Below are 22,835 nucleotides of genomic sequence, written 5' to 3'. Positions count from 1 at the left end.
GCACTGAGGCAGAACCAAATAAATATCCAGTGACCGGGATTCCAGTCTTCCACAGTTTAACTACCATTATAGTTCACAAGTTTTTCCTAATATCTAGCCTAAACCGCCTTTGCTGCAGGTTGAGCCCATTATTTCTTGTCCTACCTTGAGTAGGACATGGAAAACAATTGATCACCCTCCTCTTTATGAGAGTCCTTAACATATTTGAAGATTTATCAGGTTGTCCATCCCCTCAGTCTTCGTTTCTCAAGACTAAACAAGCTGACGTGAGCAGATTCTTGCACCCACGTGGGCTGTACATTAGTCAGTGAGGCTCCAGACGGGAGCAGGCACCTGGCTAGATGGGTTCAAATGCAGGAGCAAGGCCACAGTGTAAACACACAGTACTGGGCCAACGCTAAAGGGTACCAGGGAGTTTTGAATCAACATGGCTTTGGAAGAAGGGAAATCAGACTTGAAAGCTTTCCAAACATAGCGAGTGAGCTGCTGCCGCCGCCTAGATTCAAATGTGTCTCAGTAGAAAGCATGCAGCACTTTGGAAGCCAGCCAAAATTCTCATCCAGGGCGGTGGCATCTGTACAACCACTGCACAGTTCAGTGGGGAGTTCAGCTAACCCAGCTTTGTACGGACAGCTGCAAGAATTCACTGTTTGGATGAAAAGTACCTTGGCAATTTGAGAGAAGAGAGTCTCAGCATTTATTCTGGGGAAGGCAGATGTTAAATCCATACAGATTTCTCCAAGATCTAGACCAGATCTGACTAATTGATTCTTCTGTGGTGGCAGCTTATCAAATTAGGAAAACCGTATTGTGTATTTCAGTGTCAGTTTGGAAGTATTAAATTTGTAAAGGCCCCTTATCTTGGATACCTTGTAGAGGTGAAGGCCCCTCATTCATCAAAACACTCAAGCATGTGCTTAACTATACTTAAATACTTAACTTTAAGATGTCAATGGGACCAAAACACATCCTGAAGCGATTTGCTGAATCAGAGCCCAAATCTTTTCCCCCTAGGCAGTAGATTTTTACATTTTAATTCTAGTTCTTTGGTCAAAGACTTTTGCCATTTCATTTAAATACATGAATATTTTAGTGGATTTTTATTTCATTGTGTTTTAGAGATTAAAAACTTGGTTGCCAAATATACAAAAGAGATGTGATTATATCAGTATTTTCATTTACACACACCCAGAGGAGGTTTTTCCTCATGATTTTTACAGTGATTTATTACAACGTTGTATATTTTACAAGAACCAATTAACAGAAGGGCATTTCTTCAATGCCTATTTTCAACCCTGATAAATACAAAAAATGTGCTAGAGTGTCAGAGGAGAGTAATGGCTGCCTCCAAGAGACTGCTGCTAGATAAATATCAAAGAAATATAAACTTTAAGCCAAAACTTATTTCCTAGATTGGAAGTGCTGATCTTGCAGGCGTGTCCCACAAGAATTGCTTTATTCCTGCTCTGTGTGGTGATGGGAGATGAAACAGTTTTGTCTGATGGATGCAAGTGGCATAACAGGACAGTGAATCATGCTGTTGTGATTTAATATTGGCTTAGAGAACACATTGTCCCTAGCACCTGGGAAATGGACTCTTACTGAAATTCCTCCCCTGCTTTTCCAGTGAGCTGCTCTGCTTTGCCTGGATGACATTCCAAAGCCCAGGGCCAAAACTGGGCATCTTTACATTTCCCCCAGAAGGAAATTCAGGCTTTTGTAGAGAAACCCTGCCTTTCCCCCCAGCTGGGGGCACTGTGCCTGCAAAGGCTCACTTAAGTTTTTGCAAAGCACCTGCCTTTGGAGGCAGGACAATGGAGATGGGTCAAGAGGCATCTGTGCCAATATCTTTTCTCTCTTGTGGGTCCTGAGGAGAGCCAAAACTTCAGAGAATGGATCTTCTGGATCCTTCCATGGGCAACTCCCCCACTCCCACATCAGTGGAATAAAATATAGGGAACAACCATTTCTCCCCTCCCCTCCTTCCTCCTGATGACTTAATTCCTCTGCAGAAAGCATGTCCCAAACATCCCACCTGTTGGCAGTTACTGCTCAGGTATCCTCCAAAGCAATCTCACACCAGTGGCTTGGAACCTTGCCATGTGTGGACCAATCCATAAGACTCATGAGATCCCTCATGTACTTTCTAGCCAGCTGCAGTATAGCTCATAGCACATGGGTCCATGAGATGGTATCACCGGGACAGGACAGTATTGAGACAAGGCAAGCCACTGCCCCTCCTCATCCCCCAGTCCTCTCCGCTGTAGTAAGCCTTCTGCCTGCCCTCCTGCTGTTCCCTGCTCGGGTACCTTCACTTCAGTTACCAGCACATGGGGAAGTAACTGGAAGCCAGTCTAGGCTGTCAGGGGGAACCCTGCTGCAGATTGAGGGGGGGGGATCACGAAGGCCTGAGGCCCCCAGCGCTGTCTCATGGGTCCATGGCACCACAAGCATGGGGCAAAGAGACAACATGCATCACAGCTCACAAAATCCCAATAGAATTTAGTGCAAGTCCTAGGTAAAAAAAGGGCCACGCTCTGCATGGACAGGATGGACACACTAATGCGTCTGTCCTTTAACTCCATTGATCGGCAGAGACATGTTTAACCTGCAGTGTAGCGTTGGAAATGGGCTAGCAGCAGTTTCGGAAAATGTTTGCGTCCAGTGTAGAATGACCTGGGGCAAGACTTCCCTTGCTTTAGCTATGGATTGAACTCCCAAGTCCTAAACACAGATAATAACCCTGGCAACGCCTGCATTGTGTGAAACTCCCTGGTTCCAAGTAACATGAGACAGTATTGTGTTACCTGGTTACACGACGGAAGATGTGTCCTATTATAAATCTGCATCTTTCAGGAGAGATCAGCCCTCTCCCAGAATTTGCTAGTCTTCATCCTTCAGAAAAGAGGCGTCCTTACTGATGGCCTGAGGGAAAGCAGTTCTGTAACCCCTCCCCATCTCCTTCCAAGGCTCCATCACTGATCTCTGCTGCTTGTTAGACAGGCCTTTGAGAAATGTGTGAGCATATTGCCTTCTGGTAGCCCCAGCAAGGCCTAATGTTGCTACCCTAGCATATCTGGTAAAGGAAACACTAGAGGAAATAGAGGTATTCCTAGGACAGTGTCCAGAGGCTGTAAGCTAAACCAGAACCCCACGGTGCTAGGCATTGGATGTACCCAGGGAGAGCCTCTCCACCCTGAAGAGTCTGCAGTCAAACTAGACACAACAAAGGGTGGGAGGGGAAACTGGCAGAGAGGTGAAATGACTCACCCAAGGACACACAGCCAGTCAGTGGCAGAGTCAGGAATGGAAGCCAGGTCTCCTGCGTCCTAGTCCGGGGGCCATGCCACCACACCATGTTTCCTCCCCAGGAACGCCTCAGTGTCCTAGTACCCCTCTGTCTGATGAGAAGGGGATTTTATCCAGAAATCCTAATTCTGAAGATGGGAGGTGCAACAGCACCGTATCGCAGCTACATTACGAGATTGGTCCCAGAGCACGAGATCTAATGTAAAACTGACATTGCCCACCAGGGGCCAGCATCTATAGACAGGACACACCTGATCAGAGTTTGGCACCTGGGTGCTGCCCCGTTAGGGCAGGGCGGTGAAGCATGGAGGTATTTTTTCCTTCAAAAAAGCTTCCGAAGCTCATAGGAAAGAACAAATCTCTCTGGCATGGGCTTTCCTGCCCATAGCCAGGGCTTGCTGGGAGAGCAGACAATGCAGCCCTCCCCCAGGGACTCTGCACCAGGAGGGGCAAAGAACCAAGTCAAGGGGTAGGCAACCAGACTGGCCCCCCTATCCCCAGCCTTTGCCAGTTAGGGTTACATGCCGCAGCACCTCTCCACTGGAGAGCATCCGTGGCTCCGTGCTTCTGTCCCATTCTTCACAGCAGGACCTGGCTCACCCTGGGCCCAGCCCTGGCTGGTGCCTGGCAGTTCCAGTGGAACAAGTGGCGACCGACTGCCCCATCGAGGAAGAACAGACCTCAGGGGAGTCCATGAGGATGCAACTGATATGCTGAGGGTGCAACATAAGAGCCAGAACAGAATGGGAACAAACAGAACATAAAACCGCACCATTAGTGGCCGAAAGCCATTACCTGCCTCCCTCCCCTGGTTGCTAGGACTCCACCTCCCCATTCCCCTCTGCCTGTGGCATACGCTCACACTGATGCCAGCAGAGAGAGAATCTGGCCTCAGACATGGGGGTTTAGCTTTCAACATCATGGAAGCAGGAGGCTTCTAGCCAGACGTTCCCTGGCACGTAACCCAGACACCATCGCCTAGATTGCCTCGGATTTTGGCCCGCGGACCCTAGGAATTCGGGATTTCCAGGGACGAGAACGCCTTCCGCTCCACGGATGGCAGTTACTCCGTAGGATACGCTTGTTGGATGAATTAGAAATGAGACGGGTAGTACAGCGGCACCTGTGATCCAGCACGGGAGTCACATCAAACAGCCCATCACGCCTGCGGAAAGGGTGCCTCTCAGGGCCTTCAACCAGGGCCCAAGAATAATTTTTTCAGGCCCAGTACAAACTTGTAACACGCGCCCCTTCCCACACACATACCCATGGGGGTTGCAGCCCAGGCCGGGCCCCAGTAAAGTGTACCCCCCCCCCCCCCATATGGGGGCCCTGCCTTCAACCTCAACTATTCTCTGAGCTGAAAAGCAGCATTTTCCTTTACAGAAACCAACAGGATCCCGCCGCTCCCTGAGCGATCTGCGCGACCTTCACACGCACCCTGCGTTGCCGGCGAGGCAAACAGCCGGCATCTCCGCACCTGGGAGAGGGGTGGTGTGGATGCCCTCTGCAGGCACCCGTGGTTAATATTGTAACGGTGCAGGTGACCCCGTGACGGACTGGTCCTTTGGCCTGCTTGAGGCACGGGAGCCACGGCCTTTCGGAGGCAGCCAGCGTGTGCTGGCTCTGCCCTGTGTGGGGCGCTGTTCTGCAGCGCAGCCATCCACTCCAGCTCCCTCCAGGCCTTGGGAAGATGCAAGCCGGCTAATGGTGGGAGCCATCGGGAATGCATCCCATCTCAATGGAAGCACTTGGGTGCCCTCTGCTGGCAGGAACTGATGGTGCTCCAGAGTTTTTATCTGCACTAAGGACCACCCCCCCCACACCGCCTTGCAACCAGCAGGCTGGCCCCATATACAAACGGGGCCATGCAATTACACCCCGCAGCTCTCCCACTGTGTAGTGATTTCCAGCCTCTGCTTAGGTCAGCTGCTGCCCCGTAGCCGCTGGGGCAGGATGAGTGCATGGCCGGGGGTCTAGCAGAGGAGTCAGAGGCTCAGCATGGTACAACCCCCCTGGAAATGCATCCAAGCATGTAATCCCCATGGCCAGAGCATGCCGCTCTGAGCAGCGCTTCCTCAGTGTGCTCAGACCATGGCAGTGTGTTGGCCATGCTCAGGCAAGGCTGGGGTTCAAGGATGGGGGATAGAGGCAACCAGGGTGATCTCCCCTCCTGTTCCTGCTTTGCCCACCAGGTGCCTGCTCAGGGTCCACAGAGGAATCCCTCCTAAATTCTGCCTACATCCAAGAGCCTCCCAATTACCTGGGGAATCCTAGCCACTCTTTGCCCCTGCTCCACTCAGCCACTACAGCTCCATTTAGATCTGAAGGCCCATGAAAATGACTGAAAACTCTCCCAGCGCCACACACTCTGTTGGCTCAGCGTCTCCACCCATTGGACGCAGCTCAAGAGCCAGTGGAACACAGCTGGTTGGGGGGGCATGTGGTGGTTTCTGAGAGATGGCGCTGGACATTGAATGGGGAGTGGTAACAGGTTGGGATGGGTGGGGGGAGGGGGGGAAGGATTCCTGAGCAGCGTGGGTAGAACCTTCAGCACCCAGGGAAGAAGGCAGCTAGGACAGAGACGGGCAGCCAGGAACATTGTGGCAGCCACAGGAGAGGGGGACCAGGTCAGAAGCTGCATTTACTGGCAGGCTGGGGAGGCGGCATGCATCCCTGGTCAGAAGCTATATGCCACTTGAGGCGCCCCAGGAACGCTGCAAAACCTTGGATGTCAGCGCAGCCCTGATGTGCCAGGAAGGACCAAGGGTCACCCATGTACAATTCAGGATGCAAGGGGCAGAGGCCTGACACCAGAGGTGCTGGCAGATCCCCAGGACAAGGGCTTGCCCACACTCAGGCTTTTAGCAATGAGCTCACATATTTTAATTCACACCCATCCACTAGAAGGACTGGAGTGTAATAGAGACAGGCCAAACTGCTGCTCCAGGATACAAACATTGTATGTAGCCAAGGATTAAACACAGCAAGCAATTCTGCCTTGTCTAGGCTAGACTTACAGTCCTGGTAATTAAGGGCATGTCTACACTGCATGCTAGTCCAGGATCTGACTCAGGTTTGAGTCCAAGCCCTCACTTCCACCTACAAACAAATCAGTCTGGCTTGGCTCAGCAAGCACTTAACACCCATGTCCTCTGACTCCACTAGGGGGTGGGTCAGAGCCCAAGTCCTGGTGTGACTCAAGTCCAAGCCTTGTCATTTTGCAGTGGGGACATGGGTCAGGCTGCAGCCCTGAGTCAGAAGGTCTGTGTAGTGAGGTATGATGGACACGTTAGCATGGCTGAGACAGCCAGGTCCAAGAAATCGTACACCCAGGTTTACTGTGCAGTGTGAATGTTCAAACATGGGCTTGGAAACACTGCATTCATAAGCCCATGTCCCTCACACCCGGGTTTACAATGCACTGTAGACATATCCTAACAGGTTAATACACAACTCATGGCTCAAGTCAACACACCCCCTGATGGGGGCCAGGAAGCATTTTCCATTTTCCCCTTTTCACATCATCAACTGAACTTGAAAATTGCATTTTTTTTTTTTTTTTTTAAAAAAGGCCAGGAATCACATCAAAAGGCTTGGAAAGTTTGAGCAAGACTAGGTCTGCTTTCAGGGTTACTGGACAAAGTCCACAGACAAACCCGCACCCTTCCCTCCGGTATATTCAGTCTAGAGGTTTGTGCTCAGACAATTTAAAGTGGCTGAAGCTAGGTGTTCTAAACCCACAACCAAATAGCCTCTCAGCTCCCCCTGTGTAAATACATCAAAGCACCCTTGATTGTAGTGGTGTTACTCCCCCTTTAGCCAGCTGTAATGGGACTGAAGTCAGCCTTCCCCTTGTCGGAGCGGTCCCATGGAAGCTTTAAGAACCAGGTCATATTCAAAGAAAAGGAGTTCAGTCTTTAAGGACGACATGAGTCAGCAATTTCATACACATGCAGAAGTATTTGTCTGTTGGATTATAATTATAGACATCCTGAAGATGGGCCCATCAGCTAGGTGCAGAAAAGGCTCTTACGAAATATCTCCATGGCCCAAAGAAGTCACATATGCTTCTGAAGTGGACAGAGTTTCACAGCTCACCAAGTCACAGATCCCCAGAGCAAGGAGCTCCCGAGCAGAGGGGGCAAAGCTAGTGGAATTTTGAGAGTCAGACGTTACAAGACTCAGGGGAAATCATTTTTAAAACGAATTTTTTTTGTCCCTCTTATTTTTCTTTTTATTCTTTAAAAAAGGGGGGAAGCATGAAAATTCCCTACAAACTACAAGAGATTTATCGCATGACACACGTACAACCAAACAGCTCCCACCAGGGTTAACACGGAGTTAATCAGGAGGATGTATGGTAAGACTCCTTACCATAGCGGAGGCTACAATGCACACTGTGACAGATGTAGAGCTGCCCTGTAATAAGGAAGGAAAACTGTGCCCTGGTTATTAGGCTGTTTAGTATTCAGATATTGGTTTAGTTTTAATAGGGGACCATAAGGAAAACCAACCAAGAAAGCAGAAAACTGGCTCAAGATGAGCCACCCCTCAGCAAATGTTTGAGGGCTGTTACAGGACAATGGCAGAGTCTTTGTCTCTGAGGAATCTGGTTCAACTTCACGTAAAACCTACCGAGCTGGTTGGATGAGCAAGGCCAAAAGGCTGGCAACTGAGGAAAGAGGAACGCCATCTGGCTGAAGCAAGAGTCCCTCTTCCCAGAGCCCAGGTGGTTGCAGAAAGCAGGACCCCCACAATTCATGGGGGGTGGGGTGGAGACTGAAAAAGTTAGGTTGCCTAGGTGACTGTCACAGAATGGGAAGACTATGGGTGAGATAGAGAGGGAGGTAGACTCATTGTTGATTTAAAAGCCTTTGTTTCTCTTATGCTTTGTTGCTCCTGCGAGGATGAACAGCTTTTGGTTTCAGAAGGCCGCCTGCTCACCATACCCACCACTGGTCACCAACTCCGAAAAGGGAAGAGCCACATGGGGCCTGAGCTCAGCACCACATGCTGGGCAAATATGGGAGGGGGGGATACACAAGGTTCAGGAGCCCAGGGCCCCCTCTGAGGGAAGAGCTGCAGCACTCCACGGCTGGAGGAATAAAGGCCCCAGACCTCACGCCTGATGGAATGCACTCAAAGACCAGAAAGGGGACAGAAGCCATCACAGCTGGCTCACAAACAGCACTGCTCAGACTCACCCTTAAGCGGGTAACACAAACAAGAACATACAGTTATTTGCTGTAATCTAAAAGGAAAAAAGAAAACCAAGTGCTTACCAGACTCCTTTCCAAGCCCCTCACACCCACTCAGTGCTTTTCCCCAGCTCCCATTTCCCTGCTTAGCCTGGTGAGGAAAGGGGAAGTAGTGGCAGGGCTGAGGTGACTCTTGATCAGCTCCTGATTAGGAGATGAGGCTCACCTGGCCTGATTGAGGCCCCCTCAGAAAGCAAGCCAACTGTTTAACCCTCAGTGTCCCAAAGGGGCAACAAGCCTACAAGCTGCAGAGTTACAGTTATAGGTAGAGTTAGGGTGTCCGTGGAGCTGCGACCCTCAGCCTGAGCCAGGACTTCTAGATTCCTGGCTCTGTAGCAGGGATGACCATAGCCACAGACCTTGGAAGCACGAGGTCCCCGGCCTGAGGCAGTCTGCAAGGCAGGCCTGCCATAGACCCAGGATACCTGGGTGTGGTCCCAATGGCAGGGCTCCCCAGCAAGGCCCCCCTCCCCCACACTGCTGGCAGCCAGGGAACCGGGCAGGTTTCTGCAGAAACCCTGCCTGTGATTTGATGACAGTTCTTTGAACCTGGCTTGTTTTCATGAGAAATTTGGGATTTGATAAACCTCTGTTTTGTTGGAAAATTTCCAACCAGATCAACGGAATATATTCCACAGCACCCCCTGGGCCCACATAGAAGACAGCAAACAAGATAAACGGGGGAACCTAAAAAATCCACAGGTGATACCCTCGCTTTTTAATTAGACAAACAATTATTCAGGCACATTCCTTCCAACTGTGCCTAGCATCTGTCTACACTACAGCTCACCAGCTAACTGGCCTTGATACAGAAATCACTGGCTGATAATCTCTGGCCTGTGCTGTGCAGGCAGTCAGATGTGGTGATACTAATGGTCCCTTATAAACATTTGTTTAGCTGTGCCTGTGTCAAACCCCACTGAAGCCCAGTGACAACTTCCTGTAGAGACCAATCCTGTAGTAGCAGATGACCAAGACGGGTCAGACAAAGCCATGCCTCTGGAAGCCCAGTGGTAGGGTTGCATATAGCAGACGGGAGTTTTGCTTTTTCCACAGCTAAGGTCAGCAGAAGCACCTGAGCTGAAGCCCTGGTGGTATAAACTGAGAACGCCATAGTTTTGGAATTCTCTCCCAACTTGCTCGGAACTCACCCGCAGCCGGGGGTGACCTTTAAGGCACATCGTTTTCTTCCCCAGACCTTTGAAGATGGGGCAGAATTGGGAAGACACTGAATTGCCGGAGGGCAAGGGTGGAGTTAGCTTGCCAGATGTGGCTCATCTAGGTGGAGGTATAGTTTTTTTAATCCATATTTTATATAATTCATATTTGATCCATATTTAATATAAACATGATCCTATACACAGACATCTGAATCTAAAGAAATAAAACAAGACCTCTTTTACAATTTTTATTTGTTTAACACAGCTAAATTTGGCCATGGTAGAAGGAGCAGAGAAGTACAGCGTGCCTGGCCCAACTATTTCACTTGGGCGAAGTACATAGAAGGTTTCAGCAGACACCTGTCTAGACCCACACTGATTTGCTTGGAGCAATTCAAAGCCCCGGGAGCCCTCAGAGAGAACCTTGACTGTCAAAAGCATGGAGCTGGTCCAGAATTGTCAAACATCACTTTTTGTTTGTTGAAAAATGGCCTCTCAAAAACAAACTTTACACACACTCAAAAATCATTGTTTCTAAATTTGTTTTGGGTGGGATTGCGGTGAGGGGGGGTGTTTCTTTTGTTTTCTTAAAACCTTAAAAATACATATTTTCAATGTTTCTTTTTCTACCCTCGTTCGTCTCCTTTTTTTCTGTAACAAAATAGGGGGAGGAGAAAAGAGAAACAGGAAGAAAACCCTGAAAAATTTCAACAGAAGTTGTCAAGTTAACAAGAACTTTTCTCAACCTGCTGAATGAAAATTTTTGAATTTTTCCACAAAAATTCATTACCAGCTTCTAGCCAGGTGTGCTCTCAAGGTACTTGTATAGGCAACTGGTTCCAGCTAATTCCGAAGCTGATATTTCTCTAAGGAAATCAAGCAATGGGGAGAGGGAACCCGGATGCATTCCCTTTTTATTCTTGAAAACATGTAAACAAAATGGCCATCCTTTCCCTGACAGGCATGAGTCACACACTAAACAGTGGAATGCTCTATTTTATTGAAGGCAGCTTTTTCCCTCCTCCCCTCTCCCTTCAAAGTCTTATGTTCAAAGTTAGGTACACCCTGGTGGCAGTGCACTATACCCCAACATCAGTCCTAGCTGGCCATGGGCATGTCAATGGCTGATTGTGCTCTCAGAGAGCATACTTGCCTTCATAACGCTGGCTGTGGCTGCAAATTCAGGAAGACCCCACCCTACTGCTTAACCTTACAACTGGGAACAGAGTGCATCTATACAGCCAACAAGGCCAGAAACTGGCTTTGCTTTAATGAAAGGCTCAGATTCTGTAGAATCTAAATAGGTTGTGCAGGCCTCAACTACATGAAGCCCCGTATTCAGCCCAGGGTCTGCACGTTTGATACCCATGATCTAGGACATTACTGAGAGAGTATGGAAAAACAATTGGCCATAGCTTTATGTAGTCATGAAGCTATTTATTTGTGCCTTGCTTTCGGGGCAGCCTTTTGATGATCTAAGCTATGGCCACCACCAAAGGATTTGTGTACAGGAGGTACTGGAAGGTACAAGATTCATCAGCACCATGGACTGATTCAGGCTATGGACAGCAGGACTCTTCAAATCATATCAATGAAATACCTGTGTTCTAGCCTGCACCTCGGAAATGTTCTCACTCTGGCCTGATCAGTGGGAACTTGGTTTCCTTTGCCTGTACACACGGCACACAGCACTGTAAGTGAGAACAGGCTGATGCGAGGGGTAGTTAGTGTTTCCATAGCACTGGGGAAAGCTGTATCACTTCATGTTTATTCCCTTCTTTAATTGCTGCAGAAGTGGGAGTCAGCCCAAGGACTATTTCCATCACCCAATTCCTGAAGGTTTAACCTCTTTGCACAGAGGGATGTAGGGACTGTCCTACCTTTAGCTTCTATAACAATCTATTTACTTCTCATCCATCTCACCCCTGCCATTCCATGTACCCTTTCTATAAAAATACAGGTATGGATGCTCTTTGCAAACACAAAGGCAAAGACCCTTGCCGCAGACGTTTGCTTTCCAAATTGGCAAGAGGGTATCTACCATCCTCCCTCTTATCTGTGGCCCCCACATGCCCCGGTATTTCTTCAGATGCAACCCCTATTCTTCTAAGGAAAATATAATTCATGCAGATTGGTGCGTACACAAAAAGCCCCTCCTGATCTCTGGGATACTATTATTTAACCCATGTAATTTTGTTTCTGAGTCAAGCCTAAATAGATACTACTCACGAAGCCTGTAGTGCAAGAGAAAATCTTTTGGAGGAGATACCTCTTGCTATTTGCAAGGCACTTCCTTTTATTTTTCCTGTAATGAGAGGAGCACTTCTCCTCCAGGTAGAGCATAAAATAGTCTCTCTCCTGTGTGAGTTTTTAATCCCACATTACCTATTCTTTTCAGCCTGCTGCGGGAACAATGCACTGATTACACCCCACCGTTCTACTGAGCAACAGAGGTCATCGCTCCAACAGGAACGTATAGAGCTAGAGGCTTCTTTTCGGGGGACACAAATATCAAAGCTAAGCATGTGATTCTACATCCATTAGAATGGAAAACAAATGGTACCAAAGCATGCCATGCACAGAAGGAGCTAAGTACTTTAACTCAGCAACTATTCATAAATTGCAGCACAAGCTAAGAGATCGTGCTAATGAACAAGCAGCATTTGGTGCTTTACACCATGGTTGAGAAGCTTTCTGCATTGATATTCTTAATAAAAATCTCCCAGCCAAGTTTCTTGAAGCCAGGGGGAGCTGCTCAGGGCTCAGCTCTTTTGAAAATCCAGGTATTTATTTAGGAGCTTAATTATAGGCATACGTTTGCCCAAATCTTGGCCCAAGTTAATGGCTCTGAATTCTAAGAAGCCTCTGCATATTAAAAAGAAAAATCTATTTAGCACCACCTAAAATCTTTTCAAGTCTGAAAAGAAAGGGATTAGTCTTGCATTAGTAAACAGGAATATTCCTGTATTAATAGAAAAATATACAGCATGTCCACACAATTGTATCTAACAGCCTGGCTCTTATTAGAGACTGAAGTAATAGTTTTAATTCTTGTTCAATGCAGTACATTCACTGCCAGTTACAAATGAATGGTAACAGTTGCTGTGGAGACCTAAATGGTCACATTTTAACTTACCTAAATCGCTCCTCGGCAGTGCAATTTATACCTCCTTTGTCAATAGCTGCAGCTTGTTCTCATTGAGTGACAACAGTACTGTCATTTAGGAGAGCAATGCCCCCAGCCCACCTGTTGGCCACCAACATATCTGTCACATCAGATAAAACATCTAATTCTGCTGCTAGACTAGTCAGTGATATCCCAAGCCTCTGCTTCTATCACTGCAAGAATCTGGCAGGAACAGAATTTGGAGACAGAATATTTCTCTTTGCCAGTAAATATATCTATTAGTCTCGGCTTGAATGCTAATTTTGCAGTTTCCCAAAGCAAGAGGAGTAAATCATAACAGATGTTGCACCTGTGTCCTGTGGAAAACGGGCAGTTTCCTTCTCTGTCTAGCTCACACCACTGGCATAAATGCCATGCATGTTACGTGTATGACTATTTGGATCTGTGCAGACAGATTTAAAGATCAAATCTTAAGGACAGAAAAAATACTTTAATAGGATTGATAAATGCACATATACAAAAAGAGAAGGGTTGGTCAGTAAATCAACAAGTTTTAATGCTTAACTATATGATTTAATTGGACTGACAAAACCAATGATTTTTCTTCACTATGGCCTCTGTAGGCTTCCCTACATTCTACTGCAGCTGGAACAGCCTCCAAACCCTATTAAAATACAGGCAAAGCATCCAGCAGCAGTGGCTTTGTCAGTTGCCATCCAAACACCACAATACACTTAACACTGGACCAAGGGGAAAGACTGCAATTTGCATTTCAGATTTCAAACTATAGTGGGGACAACTGTCACTTTTGGGGTAGGTCCACACTGCAGCTGAGAGGTGTAATTTCCAGCTCCGGCAGACATTCCCACTCTAGCTCTGATGAAGCCACCGTGCTAAAAATAGCAGCATAGTCCTGGTGGCATGAACAGCAGCTTAGGCTAGTCACCGGAGTCTGTACCTAAGATCTCTGATGGGATCAGACTCAAGGGGCTAGCCCAAGGTGATGCCTGTGCTCCTATGGCCATGCTACTATAGTGTGTTTATTCGCCTCAGTAATTGCTCCTCCCAGCTGCTGTGCAGCTGGACCCTTCAGGTTGCTGGAGATTTGTTTACCAAACAAAGTTAGGAAGGATGAAGCCATTGGTCCACTTCACTACTGCCCAACGCGCAAGCTGCCTTCCTCACCTGTGCTGCAAAAAAAGTATGTCTAAGACTGCCTCATGGTCTAGGGATCTCAAGAGAATGGCACATGAATACACTGGTATCCAGCAGTAAATGGGGTCAGAGAGCTGTAGGTCAAATGTTGGGTTTAAACCATTGAGAACTGTGTGCCACAAGGGCTATATCTACACTGCACACCTCTGGTGGCGGCACGTAGGGTACCTGTAGCTACATGCCACAGTGAAAAGTAGGCTTCCACACTGTGGTGGGCAGTTACACGTGTCAGTGAAAGGCACTGGTGGGGTGGGGCAAGCTGACGAAGCCTTTCCCCGCTGCCTCCCCCAGCCAGTTTTTTATGGCTACTGGCACCTTTTCCTGCAACGGAGAAAGACCCCAGCAGCTGAGAGGCAGTGGAACACTGCTGCTAAAATAGCAGTGATGAGGCGGTACTGCTTGGGCACGCAGAGTAGTGTAAGGTACAGATCCACAGGGTTCAGGCCTGCCTTCACTCTACTCACCTAAGCAGTACCTCACTCTCTACACTTCTATTTATACCGTGCTAGGGGTGTGTATAGTTTATGTACTCTACACGCTGCCAAAAGAAGTGAGCAGGGCAGACATACCCCCAGAGGTCAAATGTAATGTTCTGTGCTTAATTTGCAATTTACTAGCTATAGATGTTGCAACATTCCATAGCACTAGTTCTGTCACATTTATTGCATGCTGTCCCAACTGCAGAGAAAATCATGTCACATTATTAAGTGAGGGAGGCATGCAGAGTTCAGTGTGGCCGTGGGAACTGCCATGGAGAAAGAGGAACAACATGAGCTATTGGAAAACTATTTTCAGGGTAAAGAACTGTGCAGGTCAAAAGGCACAGCAGAGCTCTAGTATAGAAAATGTGAGTCATGTATTCTCCCACCTTTACTCATATGCCAATGTGTCCAGCATCTAAAGAAGTGAAAAATCCATCACTGCCATTGAAATTAACCATCAAACCATATTTTTACAACATCCTATTTTAGTTCAAACTCACTTGACACTTCCCACCAACATCTACTACTAGGATAATGAAGAGTTTACTATAATCTGCTTTATTAAAAGGTATTACTGTACATCAAAATACATTAATTTATGGCATTGAGAAAAGTGCTTTAGAAAAAGATACCTCCGTATATGCAGTTAGATTTCAGTACAGGATACACTAATACTACCACACAGCACTTAGAGTTGAAGTATTTTTGAGCATGAAGGGACACTCAGATGAAAAATAAATTTTTAGCGACACTTTAGATAATTAGAACAAGTTAAAAAAATTAGCTACGTAGTGAGAAGCTAGGTTTGTTATTTTCTGCATTTCACTCAGCATGGACAAAGAAAGACACGGTTCTTTCATATTCACCTCAAGTTACTTTCACACACTGGCTCTCCCAAAGGAGGGCCACCCTGCAGTATTCAGACTGCAAACACTCTGGGGGGTGAGGCAATATTTTCGGTATATTTTAACAATACATTTTCATGAAACTAGACTGTATAAAACAAACCACAAAAGCAAGGACTGAATCAAAACCACCTGAGAGTGTCGCTACATTGGAGCATTTTTGCAAAATTGCAGACTCAATGGAATTCGCTATTTTGGCCTCAATCCTGAAAAGATGAATGCTCATGCCTCACTTCACACACCTAACCAGACTCACTGAAGTGACCAGATCACTGACATACTTAAAGTTATGCATGTTGGTAAGACTTTGCAGCAGCAGGGCTCTTGTAAATTAACATACCGGGGTGGAAAGAAAATCAACGGCTAGTGTAATTGCAATGTAAAAGGAACTAAGATGTTGAGAAACTAGTCCCGCAGAGAAATCAGTGAAGAGCCTTGTTTTTAAAGTGTTACATATCCATGTGAATATATATACACACTTATTTGATACACAGTAGCCTTGCTTTAAATTAATAATCCTGCCTGCCCTCTCTTCCAGGAAGCAACAACCCCCAGGGAAACAGCCTCAGATGCCACAGAATCAGTTAAAGTCTGACCGCTATTGCTTATAAATAATCTGTTATCTTATTAGAAACATGTATCTATCTACAAAGCCTGATTGAGAAGACACCTGAGCTCTCCTCTAAAACCTGTAGTTCTCAAGGACTAACACTGTGTGTGAGATGCACAGCACCACCAAAGGGGAAGTTCCACCAAAGAACGCTCTCCAAGGTGTATCACTGTAGAAAGCAGAGGGCTCAGATATCACAGGTGCTCCGACATGGATCCGCACTTCACAACCATTGCAGTGGGGGGAAATCACACAACATGCTAACAGCAATGAGTGACAATCTAGGGAGTCTGAATACAGCGCCAGGAATTGGGATTTTGTGATGCAACATTAACCGAGAATCCATTTGTACTAAGAGACATTGTGATGCGCCTTGGTTTGTTAGCAGCCATAACTAACAAGGATGGGTTTCATGTTCAGTAGCATGTGATGTGTGTGTTCGTCACTGCTGCTCCAGAGCCATCCTGCATCCTCCATCTTGAGCGGTATTGTAGGATTCGCAGCTTGTACACTTCATGCCTAAGATATGGAACTGTACCGTGGACCGGGCACTGCAATCATTGCAAAGGATCTGTAGTAAAAGAGAGTGGCCTTAAGACAACCAGGATGTTGCATAAAACATTGTGGCTAGAACAGAACTTGCTTATTATCATCAGACATCTTATTTTATTTTATGTTATTTACAGTAAATAATTTGGGCAGGGGGGTATTTTTTATTTTAGTTGGTTTATTTTATTTTTAGTTTATTGATTTTTTATTTAGTATAAATACATTGTTTTTAATTTGATGACTTATTTATTTTTAAAATGGGGGGTTGTGTTAATTATTTATGTTGGGTTAGGTTTTAAGCTATAGTTTTTGTTTTATATTAATATTTGTTTTATATGTATTATATTTTTGGTTTTTTGTGGGGGCTTTTTTAGTTTATTATTTAGAAGTACATTTTTAAGTTCACAGTGGTGGTAATTATTTGTACTACTATTAATATTAGGCTTCAAGCACGAACCAGGAGGGACAAACTCACCTCCTTTGGGACAGTACTGTTTTCAATTTTTTGTTGCTTGGCTATTAGCTGGGCAATGGGCACCAATTGCTCTATTTTCCTTTGCACCAAATCAGTGGTGTCAGTGGACAAGAGCAACATGGGTGCAGCGAGACTGGTCACCAGTGATTCTCATTTGGTGTTGTCTGTCACGACCTTCTGTTGTTATTATTTATTTATTTTTAAACACTTGGTCATAGGGCCTGGATCCCAATCGGAGAAAAAGGTGAAGTTCAGACCAAATCTATTCAAGCGCCACTGGCATGGTATTGTCTCCATCAAGAAGTTGTGGTATTTCAGAGCACATCTGGCTTCAGATAGAGCTCCACTTGCTTTCTACTCCTGCTAACAGGATGGTAGACAGTGACTAATAATGCAGGGAGACTGGAAGGGGGCACAGCGAGAAAGCTGTAGCTACTTACCTCCACCATCATGTTCTGATATTCCGAGGGCATAGGGGTTTGCGCTACTTCATCATCCAATTGTCGCCAGTACCTGGTCATATCTAAAGCTGAGTGCATGCACAAGGGGCATCGGTAACCTCTGGCAAGGAAACAAAATATAAGTCAGGAAGAGGCTCGTGTGACAAAGCCAACCAGAGTCAATTTAAATACATCAGGATAGGGAGGTAAACTCCAGGGAGGGAGAAAAGCTATGGAACAACACCAGCACAATAAATTTAGGCTGGAAATGAGGTTTCTAAGCATCAGAGGAGTGATGGTCTGGAACAGCCTCCACATAGAAGCAGTGGGGCAAACAACTTCACTAGCTTTAAGATGTTGTTGATAAATTTATGAATGGGATTATATGAGAGTATTGCCTGAGAGAGAAGGGGACTGGACTCAATTACCCAGGAGGTCCCGTCTATTCCTATGAACAAATTCCCATCACAGTAGCCAATGACACACTGCATAACATAGGCTAGAAGTAACAAAGCAGTCTCTCTCCAAGGTAACACTTTAAATCACTCAGCCCTGGATTGTCACAGCAATCTTTGTTTCTCCCACTTGGGCGTCTGCATTGCTAGGGTACTTAGGAAGTAGTGGGGTCAATACTCACGCTTTTAACATGTCTTCATAACAAGTTCTATAAAGAAAACACAAGGCCACATTAGTAGCTACCCAAAGAGGGTGAAGTCACTGTTCTTTAAACCCTCTGGACAGAAAAGTGGGGCTTCAGCTGAAGGAAGAGCGAGTTAGCCAAAAAGCTGTGGTTAAAGAAGGAACTTGTCTGGAAGTGGAAAGAGGGAGGCAACTCAGCACCAACATTTAGCGTTTAGGTCCTATTCTAGCATCTTCAGTAGTGAGCTGGATGAGGGAGTCAACAGCACGGGAATGAAACTTGCAGATGATCCAAGGTAATCCCAAACAACAGGCACAGAGAACTACTACAAAGTGACTTAGGGAGATGGGCAGAACACAACAAAGTGAGATTCAATGTGGAAAGATCCCTGCTACTACATCTGGGGAAAGTTAATCTACAGCATAGTCAGTGGGAGGGAGAGCCTGGCAAACAGCAATGTTGAAGGAGACCTAGAAATAGAAGAAATTTAAAGATATTCCCAATGAGACATAATAGCAAAGAGAAACAAAATAGGGATAAGAGCATTTTGGGCTGTAGGTATAGAGGCATCACCACACAGGACACAAAGGAAACACATGACTACCCTCCTGGAGTACTGTATGCAGATCTGTGCACCATGTCATTGTAAAAATTATTGACAAACTGAAAAGATTTCAGAGAGCAACAGAAATGTTCAGTGGACACAAGAACAATGCAGGATGAAAATTAAGAGTTAAATGTACAGACTGGTTCAGAGACAACTTGAGCCCCGGACGCTGCAGTGAGTTCCATGAAGCCAGACCCCCGTGCCTCCATAGGGGGCTCCAGACACACAGAGCTCATCATCGGATCAGGGCCCAAGTGAGTGGTGCGGCACAACAGTCTGCACCAAGGAAGAAGTTATTCGGATGGACAGACTGGAGTATAAGTGGTAACAACAAGAAATTAAGCAAGGGAAAATGTAAGATACACATCAGGGAAGCCTGGAAGGAAGTTTTACTGGGTTGTAGTGCAGTCTCCTACGGAAAGGGCGAAAGCCCCATTGCTTGGGACATTGTTCCCTGCTGTCTTCAGTGGAGTTCAGAATCAGGCTTGCATTAGTGGGGAGATGGACTGGATGATACAATAGTTATTTCCATCTCCGATAAAGGATTTTATGGAAGTGGCTTTACCTATGCAGAAGATGTCCACATGGCAGAACGTGAGCTCCGACACGTGAGGTGTGAATGTCCTGTTTCAAGACATAAGAATTAGCAATAGAGAAAGCTAAAGTCAAAAGGAAAAAAAGGATACTTCAACAGGTACAAAATTAAGCTACAGAATTTATTTTCAAGTAACTTTTAATAGCTGAAACATTAAAAAAAAAAAATCCTTACCTCCAAACATATTGGACAGTCCTGCCTGGAGACATCTTCAATGCACTTTGTAAAGAAAAGGAGGAAAAAAAAAAAAAAGACAGCTTAACAGGAAAGAAAAATAAATGTAGATTCCGGCATAATAGAAGTACTTGGATCTACATTTCCTAAGAATATATAAAAGTTGCATGAAGCCTTTTACTACCCTAAACTTGGGTTCAAATTCCATCAAAGTAAAAGCTGTGAATGCTAAAATTAATATTTTTCATTGTTACTGGGACTCCCAAAAAGAAACTATTAGACCACACCAGGAAAGTGGCAAATCAAACTGATATCATCTTAAAACATTTCAAGAAGACTTGATCATAGATATGGGGACCTCCAGAAGTACAATGACATTTCAAAGAGCATATTCAAGGGGTTCACATTGCAAAGGAAGCAATACAGAAGTCCAGTGCTGAAAATGTTGCCATTCAGAACTAAGATGCATTGGTGGAAGTAGAGGCATATGCACAGCGCCAGTCTGTATTATGCATAGGTCTGGCTAGGACCTAGCAGCTCTCATATTCATGAGAGTAGTGGTTGGGGGGAGGAGGGAAGGGCTGTGTTCTTTTTAAGTGAAACTATAGAATATTCATACCTTATGATTTCCTTGAAGACTCAAGGCTAAACATAAGTTACATTTTGAACAATGGAAAAATTCTTCTTTTGGACCAATCCTAAAGAGACAGGCATTCAGTTAGGAATGGATTACCAATTTTTGTACAATTTATATTTTAATACCTGCAAGAAAAATGTCACACTTAGAAAAGTGTATTTCTCTCCCAGATCAAGAAAATGTTTTATTTTAAAAGGACTGTAACTTGACAAATAGTATAAAACAAAGTATGCTCATCCTTAACAGAACAGCTAATCTTTTGCCATAGATAGCAGGTTGACAAGACAAAGGAATTTCTTCAATAAAAATGCTTTCTGATGTTGCTTGGGGACTTTGAGTGTATCAAGAGAAAGGGAAAATGTCATTTAAAGTGTGAAAATCCAGAATATGCAGTAGAGATCTGCACAGAGGATCAGTGGGAAATTTTTCCCTTCCCTGTATGCCTTAAACCTGTGCAACATCACTATAAGATTGATTTTAATGAACAAAAAGGTATCATGAAGTTTAAAACCTACAATCAGAATTGTTTTAGGAAAATCCATTTTAATTAGGTGTTTAAAACCTTTTAAACAACAAGTCTTTGCTTTACAAAACTCTCCTTTTATTAAAATTCATTGTAAAAGGACACCCTCCTAAACTTTCCAATGTCTGCACTACACATTGAGACAAAAAACTATATATAAGTAATAAGAATGACCTTTTTTAAGTGTTCCTTAAGCAATACCTATTTTTAAACTCATAGCTGCCTGACAGTATGTTGAATTCTTATGTGCAATGCATAATTTCAATTTCAAATACAATACTTAAAGTTACTAATATTTAAGATATCAAAGTAATTCTGCTTAAGTTAACTTGGAAACATGAATATTAAACATTGAAGAAAAATATTAATAATTTTAAATACAGTACCGACAAATGCCACACTTCTCACAGTGATACTGCTTCTTGTCTTTGTCAAACAGGTGACATATACCACAGTAATATTCTCCAAACATACTGCTGCAATCCTCACAACTTTGTTGCGCCTACAAGAACATACACATTACATAAGCAATAAGAACTATAAACCTTTTGCTGGGTGAGGGGGTTCTTCAAGCTACACACAAATATAACAAAGCCAAGGGACCTGGTTGCAAGAGTTTCAGTCTATAACCGTAACCATGTTCAGTAACCAGAGAAGAGTGTTTATATTAGTTTGCTAGGAACTGAAACTACCTTTCTCCTCCTTTATTGTTAACTGGCTAGGTAGTGAAGAGGATAAATGCAACTTCCCCCTAAAATATAGGAATTTCCTGCACTCTTATTTTACCATTTAAAGAAATGCACACAGAGTAAAATTAAGACCCTCTATTAAGCATTTGTGTTTTATAATCCCTTTCAAGATAGCAATTACTATCACAGCATATTGAAAAGATTAAATTGTATGCTCTACCTGCTGGATGCTTTTGCACTTTACACACTGCACTTGTTTTACTTTAAAACGATCCATCCGATGATCTTCTTTGCTATCATGACACAGGCGGCAAACATAAAACTTACCACAGCAAGGAGCCTGAAAAAAATAGAAAGTCAGAAGAAAAGACAAACTATGAAGAAACCAAAAATTAAGTTACAGCTAACGGGGGCACCTAGATTTCACTAACCTTCAAAGTAATAGACTAGGCCAGTTTGGTGGAGCTAGTAACAGCACAAGTTTGATCTCTTCTTCATAAGGTATCAGAGGCTGGGAGTAATCTGACTTTGGCTCCCAAGAGCAACATCTTGATTGAGAGGAAGGAAAAGGGAAGCTCCCCTCTGGTTGCCAGAAAAGGGAAGTGTACATTGGAGCATGCTTTAAGCTAGGCTTACTCCCATTAACAAATGCCTCCAAACCAAAAGATGCATCGCCCCAGTGTCACGGATGAATGTGTGTGGCACTCCTCTGTGCCTCATGGAGCAGGTCAGCCCTCACTGGACACACGAGACAGGGGTATCTCTTTACCCCCCCGAGGGTTAGCCTTTCCCAGCTGGTTTCGGGGCACCCCAGGGCAGATCTGGCCACTGGCCTCGCTCCGCCAGGGGGCAGGCACAGAAATAACACCCACGACACAGCAAAGCGCAGCTCGGCCCGAGAAGCCTCCCGGGGCCGCCCAACCAATTCTGCCCCTGCCTGGAGCCCCACGCCCGTGTCCCGAGCGGGGATTTGCGGAGCGGGCGCTGCCAACAAAGACGGGGCGCGGGGGGGGGGGGGGGGGGGAAGCCGCCAACTCTGCTGAGCCTGCAGCTGCTGGACTCGGCTCCCCAGGCGACGCTTTCCAGCCCTGCCGCCGGCTGCGGAGAGAAACTTGCGCCCAGCGGGCAACCCGGGCCGGCCGCGCACCCCCGGCACCCCAGATACTATCGCGGGGGGTGGGGGGGCGCTGCCACGCGAGACCCGAGCCAGGAAACCCCCCCGGCCGCAGGGGGAGAGGGGGTGCGCAGCCCCGCTCGGAGAGATCAACAACAGCAGCCCGCGCCGCGCTGCCTTACCCTGAGCAGGCAGCTGCGGCGATAGTGCTCGCAGCCCGCCGCGCCCGTCTCCGCTGCCGCCATCGCGGCTGCCAGGCCCTGGCCCAGCCACCAGCACCGGAACCGCTCTATCCGCCTCGTCTGCTTCTCTATGATGATGAT

General features: G+C 45.9%; 1 protein-coding gene and 1 long non-coding RNA gene across 2 annotated transcripts in view; both read right to left on the bottom strand.

Annotated features, from left to right (window-relative positions):
• The window catches only part of LOC137158950 (uncharacterized), a 130,556-nt gene extending 121,848 nt beyond the window's left edge, over nucleotides 1-8,708 (bottom strand). The window contains exon 1 of the long non-coding RNA XR_010921507.1: nucleotides 8,595-8,708. This is a non-coding gene — a long non-coding RNA (uncharacterized lncRNA). The remainder of the gene's footprint in view (nucleotides 1-8,594) is intronic.
• A 4,624-nt stretch (nucleotides 8,709-13,332) lies between these two features.
• Nucleotides 13,333-22,817, bottom strand: RCHY1 (ring finger and CHY zinc finger domain containing 1). Its single transcript, XM_067556989.1, has 9 exons — nucleotides 22,695-22,817; nucleotides 21,619-21,738; nucleotides 21,096-21,211; nucleotides 20,169-20,247; nucleotides 19,550-19,594; nucleotides 19,346-19,404; nucleotides 18,171-18,197; nucleotides 17,534-17,654; nucleotides 13,333-16,640 (listed from the first exon to the last, which is right to left on the bottom strand). Exons 1-9 carry the CDS (start codon nucleotides 22,755-22,757, stop codon nucleotides 16,512-16,514), a joined length of 759 nt encoding a protein of 252 aa, XP_067413090.1. The 5' UTR covers nucleotides 22,758-22,817; the 3' UTR covers nucleotides 13,333-16,511.
• Between the last annotated feature and the right edge of the window lie 18 nt (nucleotides 22,818-22,835).

The sequence above is a fragment of the Emydura macquarii genome, unplaced genomic scaffold, assembly GCF_026122565.2.
Source record: "Emydura macquarii macquarii isolate MOO-44397 ecotype Brisbane River unplaced genomic scaffold, CSIRO-AGI_Emac_v2 contig_1790, whole genome shotgun sequence".
NCBI classification, from domain to species: Eukaryota; Metazoa; Chordata; order Testudines; family Chelidae; genus Emydura; species Emydura macquarii.
The sequence above is the reverse complement of the archived record's forward strand: the minus strand, read 5'-3'. Positions and strand labels throughout refer to the sequence as shown.